The following is a 13,473-nucleotide window of genomic DNA, read 5'->3' on the forward strand; positions in this document are numbered from 1 at the left end:
AACTCCCACCCCGCCTGCCAATCTGGGGAGGGTCTCGGGGGTGGGGGCCCACCTGGGCCATTCCGGGCAGGGCGCAGCGGGGTCGCCGAGGGTCCCCGGGGTCGCAGCCAGGGGGGCCGCCCGGGGGAGGAGGGGTCTCTGCGGGCGGGGCGGGGCGGGGCGCGGGGGTGTGTCCGAGGGCGGCGGGCGGGAGGCGAGCGCGCAGCGAGCGGGGAGCCGCAGTGGCGCCCGGAGTCCCCGCGTGGCCGCCGCTTCCCTCCCGCAGCTGCCGGGACGCGCCGCGATGCGCAGAGTAGGCGCGGGGGCCGCGCTCCTGGCCGCCCTGCTCTGGGGGGTCGCGCTGGGCCAGCACAGAGGTGAGTCCCGGCCCGGGTCCCCCCAGCCTCGGGAGGGCAGGAGGTGTGTGCGTGTGGCGGGGAGGCGGTGGCACAGCTGCGGGACAAAGCCGGCGCGTTGCGGCTTCTGGCTGCGGAGCGCATCTCCCCCGGCCGGGCTCCGGCAGACCTGGACTTAGTGGTCCGAGGGCGGTGGAAACGAGCATTGCAGAGCGGGGGGGGGGGTGCTGTCCCGGGTGGCGACCCCCGACCCTCAGGCCCCAGGAGGAGGGAGGGCGGGGTGCGGGGCTGCTAGCCGGGCGCGGGCTGGGGGTGGGAAAGGCGACCTCCCGACTTCCCCCCCCTTTGTCTCTGCGGGGAAAGCTCCGGCCTGCCCGCCAGCCCGGGACGGGGGTGGCCGCTGGTGGCCGCTGGTGGCCGCTGGTGGCCGCTGGACACCCGGCGGAGCTCGGCGGGACGCGCGCAGAGGCGCCTCGCACACCAGCCCCGCAGCCCCGCACCGGCCCGGCCCCGCCGTCCCCGGTCAGGTTTAGCCTGTGACCGCTTCTGGGCGCTTTCTCCGCTTGCCTGGCTGCACCGAGACATTGGAGGCCGAGTTCAAGAGTAAAAACCCAGTGCGAATGTGCAAAATCGTAGGTTAAACACTTTCCTCTCTGCTATTCATACAGTTAACTCTTCCCAGAGTGTGTGTGTGTCTGTCTGTCTGTCTGTCTCTCTCTCTCTCTCTATATATATATATATTTATTTATTTATATCTGTTTTGTTGTTGGCTGCATAAAGGTGCCTTGAGGTATGCAACACATGACAGTTGTCATAGTCTCACAAACATGTTTCTTTCTTTTTTTTTTTTTTAAAAGAAAATGCCAGTCACAAATAGGTAGGAGGAGTGTGAGCTAGCCTCGTGGGAAAACAAAAAAATATGTGTTTGGGCATTGTGAGGATTCGTGCACTCGCCTACAGGAGACCATCCCCATTCATGCAGGCATTCAGGATGAAAGCACTGAACCAGAGCTGGCAACACAACTTTGAATAGCTGAGCATGGAGCTTGGGCTGGGAGAAAGGGAATTTACATAGTTATCCCTGAAAGGAGCCAGGCCTTGGAGACACAAGGCTTTGACTCTGCAAGGGAGCTCCTTTCTGTCAGGTTGCTCCAAGTGAACAAGTCCCAGTTTCCCATAGGGTGGGAAGAAAGCTGCCTGACTCAGCTTTATTGTTCTAAAGAGTTTGAAAGTCCAGGACCAAGTAGATGCCCCAACTGTTTCCTGTGCCCCTTCAGGCTCAGTCAGCACTTGGCCTGAGCAGTTATGAATGGTGTTCGGAGAAAGTAAGGCCACCTGGGGCTTTCCTGTTTTAAGATGCTGTGGAAAACCACCCACAGTAGGAGCCTTTGAATTTTCTACACCAGATGTCATATTTGCCAGTCCCTCATCTTAAGCCACCAGCATTCCCAACAAGTACCTTTGAGGGAGTACTTTTATTTATTTTTTTTAAATTGTGCCCCATGTATATAACCTGAATGACTAGTTAAATGGTACCATAGGGAAGCCCTCCTGACCTGTATCATAGTCGACTTAACTATTTGCTTCTTAAATTTTTAAAAAAATGACCGTAATCTAATAACATTCCCATTATGGGAACGTCTCCCTTTTTTCCAAACGTCTTTAGATTACTTTCCAATTCACCAACAACAATTCCTTTGTGCTGTATGTAACCTATTTAAAGTGAGGTAATCCTACATTTCAAAGAAGAGGTGTTGTCTTTATAGAAGTGTTTTAAGTCTAGGACTGGGAATTACATGGAATTGTTCCACGGGTTGCCTCATCAACCCTTCTGTTTTAAACTGGCCTTTCCCTCTCCGGCCCCCAAGGAAAGATCAACAGTTTCAGGTATGGAAAAAAAAAAAAAATCTGTAGTTAGAGGAAACTTTTTCCTTCTCACAAATGGAATAGTACTCAAATTGAGTATGTACAGGTGTATAATGAAATATGTGTACCTGAATGCATTTCAAAGAAGCATTTTTTTCTATAGCAGTGTTTTTCCAAGTAAAGGCCAATAAAGAAATATTGATTTAAGCAGTTGGAAACAAGAATGTGTGTGATAAAAACATCATTGCCCACCTCCGATAGATCCTAGACTTGGACCCGTCTTTTTTTTTCCTACTCCTTTTCCCAGGCATTGCGCATAAAACCTACATCTGTAGTTAATCTACCGCGGGCAAGACCTTTAATGCCACAGGATGTGAAATAAACATGCACTCTTCTCTGCTCTTCCTGCAACCTTTAGAATCACACGGCTTTATGAGATAGCATCTGGGGATTTTGTCACGACCACTTATTTATTTATTCTAATTTTATTTATTTTCCCTTTTGTTGCCCTTGTTGTTTTTGTTGTTGTAGTTATTATTGTTGTCATTGATAAAAAGGACAGAGAGAAATGGAGAGAGGAGGGGAAGACAGAGAAGGGGAGAGAAAGATGGACACTTGCAGACCTGCTTCACTGCCTGTGAAGTGACTCCCCTGCAGGTGGGGAGCCAGGGCTTGAACTAAGATCCTAATGCCGGTCCTTGCACTTCGCGCCCCGTGCTCTTAACCCCCTGCGCTACTGCCCAACTCCCCCAACCACTTATTTTCATGGTAATTATCCTTGAGACATCTTTCTAAAACTGAATGATCATTCATAAAGCCCCAGGAGAGTCATTATCTTTCTCTCTTACACAGAAATGAGTAAACAGATCTTCAAGAAAAACAAAAGGGGAAAATATTGTCATAGAGCCCAGCGCGACACAGTGCCGTGCCCTACTCTCCCAAACATGTACTCCGTTGTGACTGGATTCCTTAAGGCCCTCCTTGCCCTGCTGATTGCCGCCATTCACCAAGACATCCACGCCCCTCTGTCTTCCATTGTCCACACCCACTTGATTATCAAGGCCCGTTGGTTTTACCTCCTGCAATCTACCTACCATTTTTTTTGTCCTCACCGAGGACTTGTTTGTTTTTCCATGAAGCATTGTGATGGTTTTCTCATCAGGCCTCCCACATCCCTCTCACCTCCTCGGCACTATCTAAAAATCTGAGTTTTTTGGTTTTTATTTTTTATTAGAAATATCACCTTGTACTAACATCTCCTACACTCCTCACTTCATAGTTGCACACACAGAAAAGACACAGGCTTGTCTTCCACATAGACAGAATGGGTCATGACACATCTGCACTTCTTCATAGATATATATGGTAGTGTTCACAGGTACATGATCTGTGTCAGATGCATCTCCTGTTTGGTGTCTGCTAAAGCCTTCTGGTCATCTTCATGCTGAAGGATTTATTAGGTGCTCTCACCTGGACTCCCAGTGCTCTGTTCACTTGCTCCTGTTGGCATAGTTGTCCTGTTGGTATGAACAATTAGTCACTGTGTGGGTCTTCTTGTAGGCAGGGACTGATTCATTCATATCTACGTATTCATAGCTTTGTAGTATTCGTGAAAGTTAATAGTCTCGTATCTCTGTTGAGCCAGATTGAAATCACTGTCTTTGTTTATGCATCAAAAACCTTACAAAACATTCTTTGACTCAATGTCAAACTTAAGACAATTTGGAAAAATGGTGGAGTTTTCACCTTCTCACTGTCTTGTCACAGTCACTGCTTTGGGCTTCTTGAGTATCCTTTCTTAGCTGTTATTTTATTTCTCTTAAAAACAATCTCCTTCCGGTCAGTGAAGAACACTTGGATAGTGTTCTCCTTTCTCATGTGTGTGACCCAGGTTCAAACCCAGTCCCCACCGCATTGAAGAAAGTGTCAGTGCTGTGGTTTCTCTCTCTGTGCCTCCATTTAAAAACAAGCAAAATCAAACTTTTTTTTTGAAACCAGCTTTTTAATTAGGAAAAAAGGGAGATATGATTTATATCCTGACAGACATGTTACATGATCCATCTCTCCACTGTCTTGTGCTCCCTCGCCACACACCGCCTTTAACCTGCTGTAGTCTATTAACTTCACCACTTAGCACACATGGTCTTTGAAAAGGACTAGATCCATGTTTCCTAGAATTTGGAGAATTAAAGAAAAGATATTAGGGATGGATTGCATGACATTGCACATCTTCTAAAAGTATTATTTGCTATGGCATTAATAAACTATTTTTGAAGTCATGAAGTAGTTAAATGTAGCTTATAGAAATTATGAATGTCCAATTTGGAAATGAGTCTGTCAGAAGTTTAGTGAGGCTTGTGTTACGTTTACCACTAAGTATAATTTATTATGGGGATACTTATGGCAAACACAAAATACACTTAATGTTAAGAAATAATTCCTGATATAAAGTTCAGCCAAAACCATGAATACAAAAATGAACTGGAGAGCACCAAAGAGAATTCTTAGTTCTGAATCCTAGCTAAACCTCTCAGATGTCTTCATCCAAAATGCAGAGATGAACAAGGTGATGTCTGAGGAAAAGTGTAGGTAACTTACCAGTTTGCAAGTCATTTTCACCCATTTCATTTCGAAAATAACATATTTGTAGTCAGCTGAGTAAATAATTTTGAAATTAATGAGGAGAAAAAAAAAAACCTTTATAGAAGTATTCTAGTTAAGGTCATGAACTTGAGTTCTGTTAGAACACGTTTGTCAGGGAACTGTTTCAGCAGAAAACACCCCTTCTGTAGTTGGGTTCACTGCTTTTTCAGGCCCTTTTATGCACAGGGTGACAGCCAGTGTCCAGAATAACCTTCTCTTCCAAAGCAGAGAATCCTCGTACTTGGGTCTTTGTTTTCTCAAGGTCAAATCAGAGAAGCTTTCTTTGGGCTAACATGTTCCCAGCAAGTTAGTGACTGCTTGGGGGTAGGAGGGAAACAATGGAAGCAGTGAGATTCCAAATCAGCTCGGTGGGTAACTTTCTTGCTAGGTCAACACTTTTCAGTGTCCATCAGGAAGTGGTGTGGTGGACCTACATTGGGTCGTCATCTCACCGTGTGTGTGTGTGTGTGTGTGTGTGTGTGTGTGTGTGTGTGTGTGTGTGTGCTCCCTCCCCTTTTTGAATCAGCTATTTGAAGTTTGAATCTCTTCACTCCTTTGTCTTTGATGTCTGATCCCCTGACCCAGCAAGCAGTAGGACTTTAAATTCTTGTGCCAGAGAACCTCCAGTATTGCTGGTGGAAATGTCAAATTTAGATGGGTGAGTATTTATGGAAAATGCCATCTTTTCCCATCCCCTCCAGTATTCCCTGCTACTTGTCTCATTGCTTCATGATTTCCTGCTGGAATCTCAGGAATTTCTCTGTGAAAATATAAGTGCTTTTTAACAGACCATTTTTAGTCTAAAGAGAACATTTTGAAAGAATAATAATAATTTAAAAAAAGACCCTCATTCACAATGTGGGTTTATGTCCTTTTAAAAGTCATTTTATTTTATTTTTATTTGAATAGAATGTTCAGTTGAGCGTGCCAGCACCTGGACCCTCAATGTTGGTTTTTATTTATTTATTTTAATTGTTATTAGTGATTAAATAGCGATTTACAAACATCATAAGATGATAGGGGTATAAATCCATTACCATTCCCTTCCAGCAGAAATTGCAATAGCTCTCCGCAGGTCACAGGTATGGGTTAACTATATGCCTATATCTATGCGTGAGTGTGTGTGTGTGTGTGTGTGTGTGTGTGTGTGTGTATATATGTTTAGCTCTATCTGTATGTGTATACACATAATTCCATTTTATTCACTTCTACAGTGCTGCCTTCACTTCTACAGTGCTGCCTTCACTTCCTTTCTAAGTCACACCTTTGCCTATCACCACTTCTGAGTGTCTTTCCTTTTCCCTTTTCTCTGTCAGGTAAGCAACACAGTGCCCAATTTCCGCCAATATTTTCCAGATTTGTTTCCCTTTCAGTGATGGGGTAAAAATAAAGATTCCGAGATATGGGCCCCAGGTTAGATCACTGCGGTACAAAGTGAATTGAGCCTATAGATCTTCTTCAACTTTGTGAACAACTCTCTGCCCTAATCCTGCTTGTTACTTCTACTCTCAACTCTGACACCATCGTCACAGACGATATTTCTAGCTATCAAGCTCAAGCAAAGATGACTAAGACATAGGGCTCCTAAAAATAGTCCTAAAATTGACTTCCTAGCTTCCATCCACCCTATAGTCCCTAATTTCATCTACTCTATTCCTAATTCATGGTTCTTGTTTATTAAATATTTTGTCTTGCTTTGTATCTTACTACATTTCAGCCACCATGTTGCAGATACCACCATGATTCCATCCTGACTTCCCTGGGCAGATGACCTCTCCAATGTGTCCTGGAACCTCCCCTCCCCAGAGCCCTGCCCCACTAGGGGAAGTTAGAAACAGGCTGGGGTTGTGGATCCACCTGCCAACACCCATATTTAGTGGATAAGCAATTACAGAAACCAGACCTTCCACCTTCTGCACCCAAAAAAGGATCTTGGTCCCCAAAGGGCAAACAATAGGGAAGCTTCTTTTTTTAAAGTTTTTAAAAATATATGTATTTTTATTTATTATTGAATAGAGACAGAGAACAATTGAGAGGAGAAGGGAGACAGAGAGACACCTGAAGCCCTGCTTCACTACTTGTGAAGCTTTTCCCTATACAGGTGGGGACCAGGGGCTTGAACTTGGGTCCTTGTGCACTGTAATGTGTGCAGTTAACCAGGTGCAGTTAACCACCTGGTCCCCAATAGGGAAATTTCCAATAGAGGATATGGGACACAGAACACTGGTGGTGGGAACAACATTGCCTTCTGACTTAGTAAATCAATATTAAATTACTAATAAAGACATCTAAGAAATGATTCCTGATGACAAACATTGCAGATTCATTTCCCAAAGGAATTGGGATTCAGATCTCTCTGGTCATTTTCTGCTACCATTACCTCCCTTTGGGAGTATGGGCCAAAGTATGGGGTGCAGAAGACAGAACGTCTGGTTACTGTAGTTGCTTCTCTGCTGGACATGGTTGTTGGTGGGTCATCCAACCCCCAATGCTGGTTTTTATTTACCACAAGTTTAAATGTCGCCTTTCCTCTTTGTAATAACAGATAGCTTTTAGCCAGAAATGGTGATTCCCAGCATAGAAATCTTTTCTGCTCCAGCGACTTCCCTCCCATTTTCTCCCAATTAATTGGAGTTCTTTTTTTTTTACCTTGGCTTCATCTTCCTTTATCTATTTCTGTATCCTGCTATCCAAATGATTACTCTGAATTTTTGTTTCCTTAAACACACACACACACACACACACAAACACACACAAACACACACACACGTGATTCTTCTTGCGTTTGTTTCTCTGAGCATTGCAAACACCAGTTGTCTAAATTACTTCCATTTTTCACAAGTTTCTGGTGATATTGATAACGTCCTTTCTCTTAATCCTTTGTTAGCTCCTGACCACAGTTTTCCAGTGCTGTTTAACTGCTATCTTCTCACTGTCTCTGTCTGTTTCGCGGGGTTCCCAAACTGGCCACTTGTCACTATCCTCACCCCCCCTAATTAATTCCTAGCTAACTGGCTCTTAGCCCCTTTCTATGTCTTGAATGTCTCCTCCTTTCTGATTTGAAGTGATGATTAATGTTGAGCCACATGATTTTGTTCACATTTCCACCACCTGGATCTCATCCGCCTAAAACCCCCTGCAGTCACGGTTGCACAGGTATACCCTCGCCGGGCCCCTCTTTATTTATTATTGGATAAAGACAGAGAGAAACTGACAGGGAAGTGGGAAATAGAGAGGGAGAGAGACAAAGAGGCCCCTGCAGCCCTGCTTCACCACTCCTGAAGCTTTCCCCCCTGCCGGTGGGGACTGGGGGCTGGAACCTGGGTCCTTGAGCACCGTCATGTGAGTGGCTCAGCCAGGTGCAGCACCACACTGCTCAGCTCTGGCTTGTGGTGGTGCAGGGCACTCAGCCTGGGACTTCGAAGCCTCAGGCAGGAGAGTCTGTTATGCTGTCTCCCCTGCCCCTGATGCTTTCCTCATTCATTGACTCATTCATTGCTTCACACATGGCATGCCTATTAGGGCCCTAATGGTCATGGGTGTTGACGACCCCATTCTCAGTTACCTTCCTCACTGATTCCAGGACACTTCTTCGCACTCTCAGTTTGTTTGTTGCTTTGTCTAAATGCCACCATCGTTACTGCTGGGGCTTGGCCTACACTGAGTCCACTGCTCCCAGTCACCATTTTTCCCTTTCTTTCTTTTTTTGCTTTGTTTCTTTTTATTTATTTGATAGGACAGAGAGAAATTGACAGGGGAGGGAAGGGGAGAGAGGGAGAGAGAGGGAGAGAGAGAGAGAGAGAGAGAGAGAGAGAGAGAGGGAAATACCTTTAGCACTTATTTCACTGCTTGGAGAAAGAAACACCTTTAGCACTTATTTCACTGCTTGAAAAGCTTCCCCTACAGGTCAGGGCTGGGGGTTTGAACTGGAATCCTTGTTCATAGTAACATATTGCTCAACTCAGAGCATCACTGCCCGGGCCCCTCTTCCTCCATTAACTGATTTAAAAAAAAAATAAATTTATTTATTTAAGAAAGGAGACATTAACAAAATCATAGGATGGGGGGGTACAACTCCACACAATTCCCGCCACCCAGTCTCCATATCCCACCCCCTCCCCAATAGCTTTCCCATTCTCTATCCCTCTGGGAGCATGGACCCAGGGGCATTGTGGGTTGCAGAAGGTAGAAGGTCTGGCTTCTGTAATTGCTTCCCCGCTGAACATGGGTGTTTAATGGTCAATCCATACTTCCCGTCTGCTGTCTGCCTCTCTTTCCCTAGTAGGGTGAGTCTTCTCTGGGGAAGTGGAGCTCCAGGACACATTGGTGGGGTCTTCAGTCCAGGGAAGTCTGGTCGGCATCCTGATGGCATCTGGAAACCTGGTGGCTGAAAAGAGAGTTAACATACAAAGCCAAACAAACTGTTGAGCAATCATGGACCCAAAGGTTGGAATAGTGGAGATAGAAGTGTTGGGGGGTACTCACTGCAAATTCTAGTGTACTACTGCTTTCAGGTATATATTTGCCCTAGTTTATGGATACGTGTGAACATATGCTCTATCTCCTGAAACCTGGTCTATATCTAGGTTTTGGGACTTTGTTAGAAAGTGAACTACCTGGAATGGAAATTAGAGTATACTATGAAAGGAAAGGTCTCACCCGAGTAATGAAGCTGAAGGGTTGTCATTCCACACGTGAAGTCTCTGGACACAGTCTGAAGTGAAGCATGCTGGGGTGGCACTCGTTGCGTTGATTAGGTTGCGATCGGCAGATGCAATATTATTTGATAAGAATTGGGAGAGGCATACGGGAAAGTGGGCCCTACCCTAGGGTCCCAGGACTGGGGGAAATTTAGGCTTTATAGTGGAAATGTGAGGTTCCTGCTGTCTTAGGGTTCAAGAAGACAATGGATAGTTAATGTTAGCACATTATTTGGTAATTGGGTTAGCTTTGAAAAGTCCCTTTGTTAGACGTACAATCAATTTTCCCCCTCTCATATTAATTAAGTAGTGATTTATATGACTATAATTTAATAGGTGTGTACATAAACACCATTCCCATCACCAAAAGATTGTGTCCCATCCCACCCACCCACCTCCTAAAAAAAAAAATTTTTTTTTTAAAGAAGTTCAAGGTAGCCAAAAGGACTTATATCAGAAAGAATGCCCTTAACAAGAAATAATGATCAGTGAAGGAATTGGGAGATGGTAGTCCCAGTGGTGGAAGCTTCCCACTGTATTCTGCTTGTGTGTGGTCATGTAAATTCACACTGAAATGAGTGAACTAGGTCAGGGAGCAGGCAGAGGAAGACAGGAGAGCAGGGTCAGAGAGGCACCTAGCATTTGCTGGAGCTGTGGAACCACGTGGTGCAGCAAACATACTTCCTGAGTGAAGGCGATGTCCGTAGACTTCCTTTCTCCCATAGGAAACTCAGCTCACCTGTACGGCTCACCTGTATGGCTACCTCTTTGTGCTACAGGAGAGCAGATACAGCTAATACCGACTGTGTCCAGGTGCATAGTAAACCTAGTCATGATTTCATAATGCCAGTGATTGGTCCCGTCCCTCGACATTATTCTATATGTGGTCTGGTGTGGGACTGATCATTTGCATTTTTTTTTTGCCTCCAGGGTTATTGCTGGGCTCAGTGCCTGCACCATGAATCCACTGCTCCTGGAGGCCATTCCCCCCCCCCCTTTTGTTGCCTTTGTTGGTGTAGCCTTGCTGTGGTTATTATTGTTTTTTGTTAATGTCGTTGTTGTTGGATAGGACAGAGAGAAATGGAGAGAGGAGCGGAAGACAGAGAGGGGGAGAGAAAGACAGACACCTGCAGACCTGCTTCACCACTTGTAAAGTGACTCCCCTGCAGGTGGGGAGCCGGGGCTCCAACTGGGATCCTCATGCCGGTCCTTGCGCTTTGCTTCACGTGCGCTTAACTCGCTGCACTACCGCCCAACCCCCAATCATTTTGCATTTCATAAAAATTCTCTTCAGTTATTCCACGGTGCAAACTGAGAGTCACTAACTGAACACAATACATTGTGCTGTGCCAGTGAATATGATTTCGCAAGCAGCACAGACACGGCAGAGGGATGAGGTTCCTGGCCTCATCCCATACTTGTTCATGGACAATTCGGGTATTGATTCCACCTGGCTGACTACAGTCACAATCTAATTCATTGTTCACCCAGATGCCAACCCACCCTCCTCACTTCCTTGGTGTCTCTTTCCCACTGCCGTAACTGCTTGCTTTACAACGTGGAGACAACACATTCTTCTGGGTCAGCAGCATCGATGTCTCTCAAGGAAAGTCAGTTCCTTCTTCATACTGTTTCAGCTGATACTTACTATTATTTTTTAAAATTTCTTTATTGGGGAATTAATGTTTTTACATTCAATAGCAAATACAATAGTTGGTACATGCATAACATTTCCCAGTTTCCCATATAACATTACAACCCCCATAAGCTCCTCTGTCATCCTTCTTGGATCTGTATTCTGCCCCTCACCCACCCACCCCAGAGTCTTTGACTTGGTTGCGATACGCCAATTCCAGTTCAGGTTTTACTTGTGTTTTCTCTTCTGATCTTGTTTTTCAACGTCTGCCTGAGAGTGAGATCATCCCATATGCATCCTTCTGTTTCTGACTTATTTCACTTAACATGAATTTTTCAAGGTCCATTCAAGATCGGCTGAAGACAGTGAAGTCACCATGTTTAATAGCTGAGTAGTATTCCATTGTGTATATAGACCACAACTTGCTCAGCCACTCATCTGTTGTTGGAAACCTGGATTGCTTCCAGGTTTTGGCTATTACAAATTGTGCTGCCAAGAACATATGTGTACACAGATCTTTTTGGATGGGTGTGTTGGGTTCCTTGGGATATATCCCCAGGAGAGGAATTGCAGGATCATAGGGTAGGTCCATTTCTAGACTTCTGAGAGCTCTCCTCAGCTGGTACTTATTAATAGTTTCAATAAGGATGGTGTAATGCAGATATCTCCTTTGCTGACTTAGCCATTTGCAAAGGCTTTTCTTTTTAATATTATACCTAGTCAGATATAAACAGAAGCCAGACCTTCCACCTTTTGCAACCCACAACAACCCTGGGTCCATGGTCACAGAGGGATAGAGAATGGGAAAGCTATCAGGGGAGGGATGGGATATGGAGATTGAGTGGTGGGAATTGTGTGGAGTTGTACCCCTCCTACCCTATGGTTTTGTTAATTTATCCTTTCTTAAATAAAAAATAAATTTAAATAAAAAAGATATAACTTTTAGAGCCCCTTATGTTTGAGGCTACAATTTATCCTTCTAGGTTAGATAATAAATGGATTAATTAATTTTTTAGAGACCCTGGCAGCTAGCGCAGTAAATAAAGCATTGAATTCTCAACCATGAGGTCCTGAGTTCAGTTCCTGGCATCACTTGTGCCAGGGTGATGCTCTGATTCTCTCTTCTCTCCCTCTGTCTCTCTGAATACATAAATCAATACATTTAACAAGTTATTTTTTTATTCTTTAATTAACTTATTCAAAATTCATTAAGTGTTTTACTTTTGCATTAAGTACTTTACATCACTTGGTGTCAAGTCCCTCCTTTCCTAAGTATTCTTTAAAAAATGTTTTTTTTTCTTTACTAATTAGATAGAAACAGCCAGAAATTGAGAGGGAAGGGGGTGATAGGGAGAGAGACAGAGAGACACCTGCAACACTGCTTTACCACTCGCAAAACTTTCCCCCTGCAGGTGGGGACTGGGGGCTTGAACCTAGGTCCTTGTGCATTGTAATGTGCACTCAACCAGGTACACCATCACCCGGCCCCTCTCCTAAGTATTCTTAGTGAGCAAGCCACAGACACGTTTTCTCTGGACGTATCTGGACTGTCTCCTTCTCTCCTGATCCAACTTGCATCCCTCCAGGTGTAGTGACTCCAAAGCCAGGTGTCTTTATCCCTGGCTGCCCTATTCTTCCTTGATCTCGTCTTTAGTTGATGATCCTTTGTATACTGACTTCAGGTCTCCTTGAGAAGTTTCTTTCAGCGTTTCATCATTTTCCTTCAAGTTCCATCCAGCAACGTAAGAGCCTTTCTTCCTTCTTCCACAGACTTAGTTTTTATTTATTATCTTCTTGGCTTATTGGATAGAGACCATCAGAAATCGAGAGGGAAGGGGGAGATAGAGAGGAGGAGAGACAGACACCTGCAGCCCCGCTTCACCACTTGCGAAGCTTTCCTGCTGCAGGTGGGAACCCACAATCTGGGTCCTTGTGCCTCAACCAGGTGTGCCACCACCTGGCTCCAACCATTCTTTCTAGAGCCTCCTACAACTCCAGCAGTCTCGCCCCAACACACATACTGCGTAGACACATGCCACACATCACAGTTTCCTAGAATTCCAGAAGGTGTCAGCATCTGAATTTCCCTGTGAGTTAGTGGACTGTGACATTAATGGGATTGTCCCATACCTGTTGAACTCTTTTCTGGCTTCTCACTGTCCTCTGAGCTGAACTGACAAGGCCCCCTATAATCTTTGTTGTTGTTGTTGTTATTGGATAGAGACAGAGAGAATTTGAGAGGGGGAAAGACAGAGAGGGAGAGAGTCAGAGACACCTGCAGCCTTGTTGTGAA

General features: G+C 45.1%; 1 protein-coding gene across 1 annotated transcript in view; it reads left to right on the forward strand.

Annotated features, from left to right (window-relative positions):
• The first annotated feature begins 225 nt into the window (after positions 1–225).
• Positions 226–13,473, forward strand: part of LAMA1 (laminin subunit alpha 1) — a 189,988-nt gene continuing 176,740 nt past the window's right edge. Inside the window, exon 1 of the mRNA XM_060200707.1 lies at positions 226–356. Coding sequence (XP_060056690.1) covers positions 284–356 — 73 coding nt within the window. The 5' untranslated portion in view covers positions 226–283. The remainder of the gene's footprint in view (positions 357–13,473) is intronic.

Source organism: Erinaceus europaeus, chromosome 10 (genome assembly GCF_950295315.1).
Source record: "Erinaceus europaeus chromosome 10, mEriEur2.1, whole genome shotgun sequence".
In the NCBI taxonomy this organism is placed as follows: Eukaryota; Metazoa; Chordata; class Mammalia; order Eulipotyphla; family Erinaceidae; genus Erinaceus; species Erinaceus europaeus.